The 11,663-nt window shown below is 41.1% G+C and overlaps 1 protein-coding gene across 2 annotated transcripts; it reads left to right on the plus strand.

The window, feature by feature from the left end:
• The first annotated feature begins 3,950 nt into the window (after positions 1-3,950).
• On the plus strand, positions 3,951-10,439 carry LOC148014560 (splicing factor U2af small subunit B-like). Of its 2 annotated transcripts, none has more exons than XM_087666283.1 (6): positions 3,951-4,355; positions 8,640-8,726; positions 8,852-8,933; positions 9,021-9,147; positions 9,242-9,637; positions 9,722-10,439. In XM_087666283.1, exons 1-5 carry the CDS (start codon positions 4,119-4,121, stop codon positions 9,612-9,614), a joined length of 906 nt encoding a protein of 301 aa, XP_087522409.1. In that variant the 5' UTR covers positions 3,951-4,118; the 3' UTR covers positions 9,615-9,637; positions 9,722-10,439. The 2 variants fall into 2 exon arrangements, with proteins under 2 accessions (XP_087522409.1, XP_087522408.1); XM_087666282.1 differs by having other exon boundaries at positions 10,014-10,439.
• The last annotated feature ends 1,224 nt before the right edge of the window (positions 10,440-11,663 follow it).

An 11,663-nucleotide genomic window follows, 5' to 3' on the forward strand; every position in this document is an offset into this window, starting at 1 on the left:
GGATGTGGATATTGCAAATGATTTTGCAGAAGATGAGGAGATCACGTTGACCATCGAGCTTGGCAGTCATGAGGATGGGTAGTTGTGGCCCATTTGGAGGATGTGCAGGTTTGGAGGGGTAGATGTCGTGATGCTGCACGTCCACCACTATGAACTTGAGGGTAGAGTCTTTCGCCAGGAATTTGAACTCATTAGTTAGCGTCATTAGGAATTTGTTTTCTGTTGTGTGTATCTTTTCGTTTATCATTCAATTTGAACTGTCAGTTTGAAAAATTGATTGCTTGGTTCCATCCTAAATTATTTTGTATTCGCTTGCGATTAAGGGGAACATGTAGATGGAGATCTGTGGTTTGTCATGTGATAGATGGAAAGAAGGGGGGGATAGAAGATGAGACTTAGAAGAGGAAGACGAAGACCACTGCAATAATAACCACTTTCCTCTTCATGCCAAGTACTGATCCATCCTCGTCAACATCATGCAAAACGAACACATTAATCACAAACTGTATAACCTAGCATCCATGGGTATGGTCAATGTTTATGGTTCAATGATGGCTCCAAGGGTAACATTAGTATCACGGGTTGCTACATGTTTGAAGAAACTCTATTGAGGCAAATGCTTGATTTTTCTGGTTAACTAAATTGTCCTACTTCGAAGTGAAACTTTGGATAGCAATACATTATAGTGCTTAGAGTTAGCATTCTGAGATAAGAAAAGCTAAGATCAACATCAAGTTAGTTTCATCCTCAAAGGAATTCGTAGGGATTAACAAAAACACCTATTTGTAAGACTACTCCTGGGATTTACCAAGCTAGTGGAATCAAAGTAATGATTCATTGGTATTTAAGCATGTGTCATTTACTTTTGAAGCTACATGGATCCGAGTCCTATATTGAAAATTGTATTGTGAATCAAAATAAGCTCTAACTTGTGCTACAAGGGTGGCGGACTAAGGTGCTTGCTTGAATCATTGGGTGGCGGATTGATAGATGGATGACGAGGCAATTTTTGTATGGGGACAAGGCCAGATTGGAGAAAGGTTGCAAAGCTTTGGAAAAGTAAAGCTAATATTAGCCATCTCGCATAGAGAAAGCTACGTGCTTTTTGGGATGACAACGGAAGAAAGTTGATGGAAAAAAGAAGTGACGATCTTGCATTGTGATGAATTGGGGAGAAGCAACCATAATGTCATTTAGATCATGGGTCCTCTTCTCTTTGTCTGTTTGACTTATTCTAGATGCCTGCCCTGATTATGGAGGTAGGGGAAATCTGCGCAGACTATGGACAGGTCTGGGAGGGTTTGCAATTGCCAAGTGCCAAAACCAAAGTCATGGGGGGAGGAAATCAATGATGTGATCATGTTGCAAGTGGGATGAATGCATCTACTTCCATACGAGCTTCACAATGTCATTCTTTGATGCTAGAACGTCGTCAATAGTTCGAGGCATCGATGGCAAAAATCCAGCATTGATTACAAAACTGGTAGCTTGTCATGAAGGGCATTGATGTGTTGCAAGAAAGGCAACATTTATACTTGTTGCAATAGCATTCATCGTGAAAAAGAGGCGACCATGCAAACCAAAGCTAGCCATCAACATATGAGATGAAATTACAAAGGAGATGTCTACATATTCAAAGTGGGAGACAACATGATTGAGGTGTGATGATGAGGATAAAAAAGAAGAGAGTAGAGACAAAGTATCTTTCAGATATGCCTAGGTTCATGATTATTTTGTAGCTAGGTTTCAGAACTTGGAGACGTTCACCAAGAGCCTGATGAAAGAGGCTTAATTGCGGATGAAAGCTTGAAAGAGGTTTAGTTGCATGGATGAAAGCTTACTTCTTAGAGCAATGATCAACACAATGTTAGTTTACTTCCCTTTGGCTTTGGATTTGTACTTGCAATACACAAAACCTTTGACATCAAATCTATTGTCTTGAATCGATCTTGATCTTGCTCCCATCTTGCATAGCGTTCCTACGATGAGCGACTTTCACGAACTCTCGCGCATATTCCATGCGACAATGCTTTCTAAACCCATCCATCAGATTGCGTCCAGGGATACCATTAGTGAAGGGGTTCACTCTAGTCACCTTAAAAAATGAGGTCTTGAGTGGTGGCCCCATGACCGGCCGACATCTTGCTTCTTAAAGTACCATTGGACAACTGCTTCTTCCTCCTCTTCCATCAATGTGGAAGATGGTTATTTGTGTTGTTAGTAGTTCTCCCTTCCAACCATGCACACAATGTAGATTGGGTCATTCCATAGTGGCGGGCAACAATTCTTTGAGACATCCCACTCTCTACTGCTTCCATTACAACAGCCACGTTAGCTTTCATCCAAGGCCTAGCTTTCCTCTGGGGCCTTTGAACAATGCTGGGCACTTTAGGTTGCCTAATGGGGTAAGAAGGAGCTTGCACTTCTTGTACAATCTCAATTGTGACTATGCTTATTGTCTCGAACTGTTGGATTCTTGTCAAGGAACTTGCAAAGGCAATAGACTTGGAACACAACATCGTTGTGCTAAAATGAAGTTGGACCTTTAAGCACCCTCTCTTTGTCTTCTTAGCTATTCTAAGGTTCATGGTTGGCAATAAGAAGTTAGTGTTGAGAAACACTACTATAGTAAAGGTGGAGTTAGTGATGAGAAACACAATTGTAGTAATGAGAGTGGAATGTAGGAAATTCAAGGACACACTATGAAGAACCTTTAGTAGCAATGAAGGTAATGTCAATACATACAACCAACCAAAAATATATAAAGAAATATTAGCATTCTTTATTATGTATTGCTGCAATAAGTCACAAAATCCCTTCAGCATACCTAGGAATCAACCCTTAAAACTCCTGCATTAGGTTCTCATAATCTCTCACTAAGAACTCGGCTTTTACATTAGCATGCGCTTTAGTTGGCCTTAATGAGGGAAAAGATTGGGCTTGCTTGAAAGGGAGGTGAGGGAGTGTGGTATCAACTTGTTGCCTCTTTATCTTGTGGTGATTGGCTGTAGTAAGAACTAAGGGGGGGGGGGGGGGGGACTTATCAAGTGCTTTAGTTGTTTTCAGGGTGCAGAGGCTAGTAGGTTTGACATGCACACCTCTACAATTGTAAACTCTATACCAACTCTTGTCTAATAGGAGATCAATGCATAAGATGTTGGTTAGTTGCGAATGACAAAATAGTAGGCAGGTTGCACAATCACAGAATCTAAAAGATGATGGAGGAGTGGACATTGTGTAAGGTTGAGATTGCATGGGCAACATGAGGAACGAGAATGCAAGAAACACTAGGGAGTGTGAGACATGGCACCTTGAGAGATGGTAGATTTATGAATGGTGAATGCTTCTAGTTGGGTTAATCCAGGCCCTCTGATTATGGAGAGGATTAATAACATCGTTGATTTGTAATACGAGGATTTTGATTGGTTGCAGCAAGGTAACCAGGATCAATATAGGGTGAGAGAAGTCATAGGGCATAGGTGTAGGGAGTAGAACATGAGAGTAGTAGACAATGCTCTTTGTTTGAAATAGCACGAATGTATTGATTAGAAGGCGATCTTTAGAGGTGGAGCTTTGACATGCTTTTGTTTTTGTGTTGTGTAGGTAATCATAGGTAGGCAGGCAGGCATGAATCCACTAGAAATAGGGCAGCATGAGAAGGGGTAAGGGTGTCTGCTTTTTTGTGCACGTCCAAGTTATAATTAATATTCCTTTTCTTTGTTCTTTGGCTCGAAACCTACCTTTCGAAATGATCTTCTTTTGGGTTCCAACCTATTATTGGCTCCTTGACGCTATACAATGTGCTGCAATGGTGCCCATGAGAATGGAATGTATAACCTTGGGTTTATTATACCATTTCGCCCTAGCCTTTACTCTTACATTGCGAGGCCCTTGTTATTACTACATAACCTTTTTACTTATTGTATATGGAAGGATCGCCCAAGAGGGGGGAAAAAAAAAGGGGTTACATATCTTAAGGTCTACCTCGTTTCCACCGAATTCTCTCTTCTGCGTTTTACATTTCCGCATCCCCTTCTTCTGCTTCTCGTGTTCATAAGACCTAATTGGAGGGTCGCGAGATTCCAAATTGTAAGGGCAGCAATCGAACTGCAGTAGCTATGGCGGAGCATTTGGCCTCGATCTTTGGCACCGAAAAGGACAGAGTGAATTGCCCCTTCTATTTTAAGATTGGAGCCTGCAGACATGGCGATCGCTGCTCGCGCCTCCACAACCGACCGACCATCAGTCCTACCTTGCTATTCTCCAACATGTATCAGCGGCCTGACTTGGCGACGCCTGGATTTGACCCGCAGGGCCACAACATCGACCCGCGCAAACTGCAGGAACATTTTGAGGTGATCCATCCTCTTTATTCCAGTAAAAGAAAAGGAAGCACTAGAACAGCTTAGAGGTTTTCCTGGTTTGAAAGGTTCTTTGGTTCTTCTGCTTTTGCGAAGGTTTTTCGTGAAACAAAGTGTTCCTTTTGTCTTTGTGAAGCAAAAAATGGTGGTTCTTACATGTGCTTTCAAGCTGCAGTCTCAAATCCTTGAGTTTTGACTTTGCAAATGTTCCATAGCAGCTCTGTAGCTTCAGTTAGTCTTCCTTCTTTACACTTTGTCAAGAGGAAGCTGTGGTCTTGATTAGCTGCAATCTGCGCAACACAACATATGAGGAATTTTTGGGGCTTTTTATGGTTTCCTGTTGGTTCCATGACCACAGTGAGTAATACATTTCTGGAGAAGTAAGTGTCACAGCTTTCAACTAATTCTGGCTGGGAACCATCTGAAAGGACTCTTGATTGCCAGTTTCTATGTCACGGTTACAAGATTTTATGAGGTCTGAAGTTTTCTTTTGTGCTGTTTAAGGTGGAATGGGATTCAGGATTGAAGTCCTCTTCGATTGGGGAAAAAATTTTGGGATGGCCACAAAGTAAAATTTTGTAGTATCTTACAATTTTGAAGATGTAAAAGTCACTATATTGGCACCGTTTAATTTAGTTTTATCCCTTGGTCCTTGAATCCCTATTTCATTTATGGTGTGTTCAATTGCTACCGGTGTTACTGCAAAGAAGGTTGGACAAATATACTATATCATTTTCTCGTACAGGGTATTTAGATGCTGTCACCTACATCTGCATCTGTTTGGGAAAGAATGAGGTCAAAATATGAGAATGCTCTCAGGTCAAAAGAAGGAAGGGTAAAAGATTGAGGAGATAATTGGAGGCACACGAGGAAACAGGTGTGGGGCTTTACAGTCATACATTTACATAGGTAAGAAATAGGATCGACTGTTTCTCCACTTCCTAAGCAGGTGTTGCCACACAAAGACTAGATGGTGCTGAGTGTGAGTGCACATGTGGGAGCAACATTGCAATGTGAGCAATAGTAGAACACTCGTAAAATGAACACAAAGTATGCAAAATTGATTATTGATGATGAAACCAGACAATGTACTCGGCCCATGCATGAGTGCCAGCCGGAGGGAAGGATGAGTGAGGGTGCCAGACAGAAGACGAGAGAGGAGAGAATGTTTGACGATGAGGAAAGAAACAGAGAGTGGCTAGGCAGAGAATGCTGTGATCAGCAGATAGGAGATGACCATGATCAGCAGATAAAGAAGAAAGATGGTATGAAGACCTGGCACAAAGCAGGCGGCCCTGTAAGCAGGGTAAAGAGCCCAAAACTGCCCTACCTAGCTTATAGCAGGTTGACTGTCGGACCTGATGTGAACAGCCAACTGTAAATGGGAAAAGTGCTGCCTGACTCAAAATAGGCACGACTATCATACATAGTACCAATCTGCCTGGAAAAAGTGCTGCTCTGCTGTAAGTAGTCCTAAATGCAAGGAAAAGGGTGAGAACCTGCAGCATACATGCGATGCCTGGGCAGCCAACAAGCAGATTTAAGGGCCTGCAGCAGGATGTCAATAGAGAGCCATCTGATATGTCTAGGGTGAAGGCTGTTGATGCAAGCAAAGGACTGACAGGCATAAACTGTTAACAGTGTCTGAGCTTCAAGAAATGGATGGGAAGGATTGCCCTGAATTGGGCAAGAGGTTTATTCAGTGGTTAGATAATACATTCAATGTAGGGTGCACTTGAGGCTGGTTTTGTGAGAATGTGCATGAGCGGAAGTAAGGAAACGAGGAAGCATAAACACAAGATAACAACGAACACAAGAATTAGTGAATTGTGAAATGGAATTCAATACCATAACACAAAGATCAATATAACATTGTAAGAGTGGGAACCCCAATGTTTCTAACACTCTCCCTCAATCTCCACTAATGAGATGTGAATGATATAAGTAAGTGTAGGGGAGTGCCTTAACTTGCACAGATGAACCTAACCCTAGTTAGCTAGTAGGTGGTGAATAAAGGAACAGCTTGACCAAGAAATAGTCTGATTGAGTGTACAATGTTTTTACAATTAGCCAACTTGGGACGATTGGAAGGAGAGACTAGCAAATGTTGACACTATTCAGCTAAATCCTACTCTTTTTGTTGTAAGCATCCATACTCTAAGCTAATTTTTGTTGTAAGCATCCATTTTCTTAACTATTGTCTAGCCACACTGACTCAAACTAATTGCACATTGAGTTGGCGGGCTTTAGTCTTCATTCCTAGCTTTGGAGATCGAGATTTCTTGACTCTAAACTTATTTTGCAAAAACGGCCTAATAATGTAAGCGCCCACTCAGCCAGTAGGAGATGTTGAAGCATCAAAACACAGGTTGTATGGATGCTGACATTAGAAAAAAACGCAGGCAAAAGTGGTCGCCTGATCGGAGCAGTAGCTACCTGATTAGCAAGAGGGAAAACAGTCCTGAAATCAGCAAGAAAACATAGCAGAAACACAAATCCTGAAATCTGATACCATGTCAGAAGTAGTGCAGCAATGGAAGCATAAACATGTGCTGAAATAAACTGCTCAACACAAGACAAAAGAGAAGAAAGAGATAACACAATATAGATGAGAACTCAGATGTATGCTTGAGAAATGGAATCCATATACCAAGACATGAGACAATACAGATACAATGTGAGACACCGGCTGTGGAGGCACTGGCATGTGCTCCATCTCTCCAAGAACTGTCCAGTGATGAATGAATGTGGAGGAAGGCTAACAATAAATAGGCCAAAATAAATGCCTAAAATATGATAGGTCGGCCAGTATTAAATGCTGGCCGATTGGCTGCAAATAATGCCAATCCACAATAAACAATGGCAAATAAAATGCCTAAAATGTCTTTGTGCCCAGCCTGCTGAACCACAAGTCCAAACTCAACCATGAGCTGACTAATCTACTAACACAAAGCCCCCTTTTTGAGAAGGAATATGCAACTATGTTGAAGAAGCTTAACATGCTTCATTATGTGCTTGTATGGCATGTGTTATGTCATGAGTGCAGGATGGACCCTAGTGAGGTGTTGCAACCATGGTGTTAAGTGGAAGAGGTGAAAAAAGGTTGGTGAAACATAATTATTCAAATGCTTGGCCCAAGCCCAAAGACAAAGATTAGGGGGCAACTCTATAATTATTGAGGGTGATAATCCATTGTTCAAAGAAGGTACTGCTAATAAGAAAACAAATAAGTGAACAAAGGGTTTTACATGGGCCGAAAACTTTACTGTCAAGCTATTCCCAAGTGTGAAAACCTCTTAAATGCACCCTACGGTCCCTACTGCAGAATGTTGGAGGAGTGCGAGGAGATCCAAGCATAGATTGAGGACCTATTGGAGTGTGGATTGATCTGTTTAGCTCTACTTCAGTGCATTGGTCTTGTTGGCCAAGGAGGCTGGGAGCTCACTCTAACATCATTATTTACACACCAGGGGTTGATGCCGACAATCCATTAGCCAAAAAGGCACATTTTTGGAAATAATATTTCCTCCAAATTGGGGTGATTTTCTCCCAAGATATAGAACTTATTAGGACAGTTCATATAGACTTTTGGATGAGGGCCTTTCAAAAAGGGTGACATTTTTTTTTTCTAGCTATTGTAGGTATTGCATGGTCATATCAAGCCAAGTTGAAAATGTTCATAACTAGCTTAAATTGAGCTGTTGGCTTGGAGCTTGTCATACATAGCTCATGTGTTGATGGGTCCAATGAAATGTGATATCTCTAAAATAGATGATTGCGCATCTATATACATGGAATCTGCTAAAACTCTGTTCTGGTAGCACCTTTTGACCTGTCTGGAAGTGATGATACCTGGAACTGTCATCACTTCCAATTGTGCAGACCACCTAATCATGCCAGCAAGCTACTTGATAGAATCTCCATCATATTCTGCAAAAGTATTAGCAGATTCCTTGTGTTAAGAGAAGGTAATAGAAGCACATCAGGTAAGAACTTCAAAATCTCTGCTATAGCCTACACAACCAATTGAGAGTGGGTTTAGTCACATGAAGGGAAACAGTCAATCCTACATTCATCTGTGCACCACCATGAATTATTGAACAGTACGTGATATCGGTATAATATGCATTTTACTTTGTTTTAAGTGCCTGCCTTATCGTCTAATCAGGTTAAAGAATCATATTTTGGTATAAAAAAGTTGCAGACAAAGTTACCTATTAAACTCTAAAAAGACAGTCAAGCTTCAAGAAGGCTCATGGCTTCAAATCTTTGTTGCAGGATTTTTATGAGGATATCTTTGAAGAGTTAAGCAAATATGGGGAGTTGGAGAGCTTGAATGTTTGTGACAATCTGGCAGATCACATGGTATGTTCAAATCAACAGCTGATTACACAATTTTCCTTATTAGAGTAGTCTGTTTCCACAGCTGCCATACCAAACTCTCATCGTTTAATCAATTTTGAACTGATCTTCCAAGTTTGTATGTACAGGTTGGCAATGTGTATGCACAATTCCGAGAGGAAGAACAGGCAGCAGCTGCTTTACAGGGCATGACGGGTCGATTTTATGCAGGTTTGTGTTTGGCTGCTCTTTTATTAGTAAGGACAAGTTATTCTTATCCTACGATATGACTCTGGAATATCCACATTGTTTTTGCAGGACGGCCTATTATTGTCGATTTTTCTCCTGTTACGGATTTTAGAGAAGCTACGTGCAGACAGTATGAGGAAAATACTTGCAATCGTGGTGGATATTGTAATTTTATGCATCTAATGCAAACAAGCAGGTATGCACAAATACATACTTTACAATCATGTCATAAACTTTGAGTACGCCAATCAAGCAAGACTTGACACATCTGATGAAAATATGGATGACAGGGAGCTTCGAAGAAAGCTTTTTGGTAGCTACAGGAGGCATGGAAGGAGCCGAAGCAGGAGTCGAAGTAGGAGTTACAGCCCTCGGAGAGACTATGATAAACGAGATCGATACTACGATGACCACCCCCATGGTGGTCGTGGCTATGACAGGCGCCCACTTGAATATGATGACCAAGATGACAGAAGGCATCGGCGAAAGGATTATGAAAGAGGAGTTAGCCCTGGTAGTCGCCGCCGAAGTCCTCCTGGTTATAGAAACAGGTCGCCTGTAAGGGAGGGCAGTGTTGAGCGCAGAGCTAAGATAGAGCAATGGAACAGGGAACGAGAAGAAAGACAGTCTGCTGCTTATGGCAGTGCAAATGGAAAATATTGAAGCCCGTTTTGGTATTTGTATAGGTAAACTAGCATCCAAGTCTCCTTCCTACCCCTTTCACAAGTTCAGTGATTTGGCTAGCTTACAGGTAGTTTCATTTTGTGCAGGTGTGCAGGTTGAGGATGCTGCACTGAACAGTCTGTTAGAGTTTTTTTTTTTTTGTTATGGCTGATTTGTTTGCTGGGCTTGCTTGACTGTGTGAATGCTGCATTGTGCTTGCACCATGTAAGTTAGGATGTCATGGCAGGTAAATGGTAGTCTCTTGGTGGAGTCGTTTGTCAGTTAGATGGTCCATTGTGCAGGATGTGTTTAAGTTGAGTGGGTTATGCAGGTTGCAGGTGTCCTCCTTAATTCCCCTGGAGGAATGGTGTGTGAGGCTAACTATGCTTTTCTTTACAGGTGGAAAGTGCTTTCTGACAGGCGTTTGGCGCAGGCTCAGTATAGGATTTATTTTCTGTCCAGGAGCTGCCAACCTCAAGTCCAGCTAGCGACCCTATCAATGCGGCTGGTTCTGCAGGATGATGTTTTTACTAGTTTAGAAAAACTTTACATATTTTGGCTGGTTGCAGGATGCAGGTGAAATGCTTTATAAACACCATGCAATTACGAGTGTCTGCATGGAACTGCTTCCCTTGCAAAAAATTGTAAAGGGCATAGTGACAAGATAAATTTACTTTAATGTATCATTCAGTAATGTCTAGTCTCTTGCCTTGATGATGCATATGCTTCACCATAGGCGGAGTGTACCTGACAATATCAGTAGATCTATGTTGGGTTGGTATATCGAGGGGCTTCTGATCAATGTGATAAGTTTATTTGTCATAATTCAATGAAACTTCTGCACGGATTCCAAATATTGTAGCAAAACATGGTCTGCAAGTGTTCTTGCACATCACGGTTTTCTGCATGTGTTCTGAGTGCCAATGTATTAAATTTGATTTTGGATGCAGGATGTAAAATATTGAGATGGTCCGGAAGGCCATACAGGTCAAGTAGCCAGTGCATAGGAGTGGCAGGAAGCCTTGCATTATTGTTTCTCCATTCTGATGCATGTGTGTTTGTGCATTTCTGTAATAGCTACTAGGTTTTGGATGGCAGCCCCTCTTGCAGTGAATTGGTCTCCATTGTCTCTTTAGTAACCTAAAAAGCTGTCAAATGATTGACTTGAACTTGTATCTTCTCCTGGTCTTTTATGATGTTATGCTGGCCTTTGTAGGTTTTACTGCAAGGTCGAATTGAATTTTAGGAATGTCTCTCAAGGTTAAGTTGAATTGTAGAAACGTCTCATAGCCTGCAGTAATGTAACAGGAGCCTGCTCACTATTAGTATATAGAACTGCTTCTAACACCAAAAAGCCAATCTATATGCAAGAGTAGACAACTGTGTCAATGTGTAAGGAAATTGAGGTTGGTTGTAAGAAAGCTAGTACATTGTGTATCTGTTACAGCCATTGAATATGTAATGTGAAAGGTTCAGTATTGGAACTTACCAATTTTCTACTGAAATACTTGAGCATGGTGGCAAGCAATTAATGTGCCTTTTGTATGCCATGCCATCATATGTACAGTTTGTATGGCTTGAAAGTACTAGATTTGTAGAATTTTTAGGCTTCATTTTTCTTCAAGTTAACCTAATCAGGTCAAGATTACTCAATGTTTTAGAGCCTTTAACATTGAGATGCTTTTGTGATATAAGTAACTCACAAATAGTGCTTGATGTCCATCCTCAAATCCTTTGCTCGAGAGCATTAGTCTTTAATCAAAAATTAAGTTAGGTAGTTGTAGCATTGGCTGATGAATTATGGTAAAATGGTGATGTTACATTTAGGGTTTTGCTACTCCATCTGATTTCTTAGCTTCATGTGAAGTAAAATTTTCAGTGTGTCCGGTCTTGCTTTTTCCAAATTATGGGAGCCTTTCATGTTCAGACATTACTCCTTTGAGAGAGGAACAATGATTGTCTGAACTTTCCTTAGACACTTCCTATCCAAACTTGAGATGTGCATGTCTTGATAGCATGTCAGAGAAAATTTGTTAATAGTATTTGGAA

Source organism: Lygodium microphyllum, chromosome 25, assembly GCF_053477565.2.
Source record: "Lygodium microphyllum isolate KBCC chromosome 25, Lygodium_microphyllum_v1.1.10, whole genome shotgun sequence".
In the NCBI taxonomy this organism is placed as follows: Eukaryota; Viridiplantae; Streptophyta; class Polypodiopsida; order Schizaeales; family Lygodiaceae; genus Lygodium; species Lygodium microphyllum.

Bases quoted from the DNA above. Each gene is read 5' to 3' on its own strand.
- LOC148014560 (XM_087666283.1), top strand. From the start codon at position 4,119: ATGGCGGAGCATTTGGCCTCGATCTTTGGCACCGAAAAGGACAGAGTG. The intron at 4,356-8,639 runs GTGATCCATCCT...TCTTTGTTGCAG, and splicing joins AACTGCAGGAACATTTTGAG to GATTTTTATGAGGATATCTT. The intron at 8,727-8,851 runs GTATGTTCAAAT...TTGTATGTACAG, and splicing joins ACAATCTGGCAGATCACATG to GTTGGCAATGTGTATGCACA.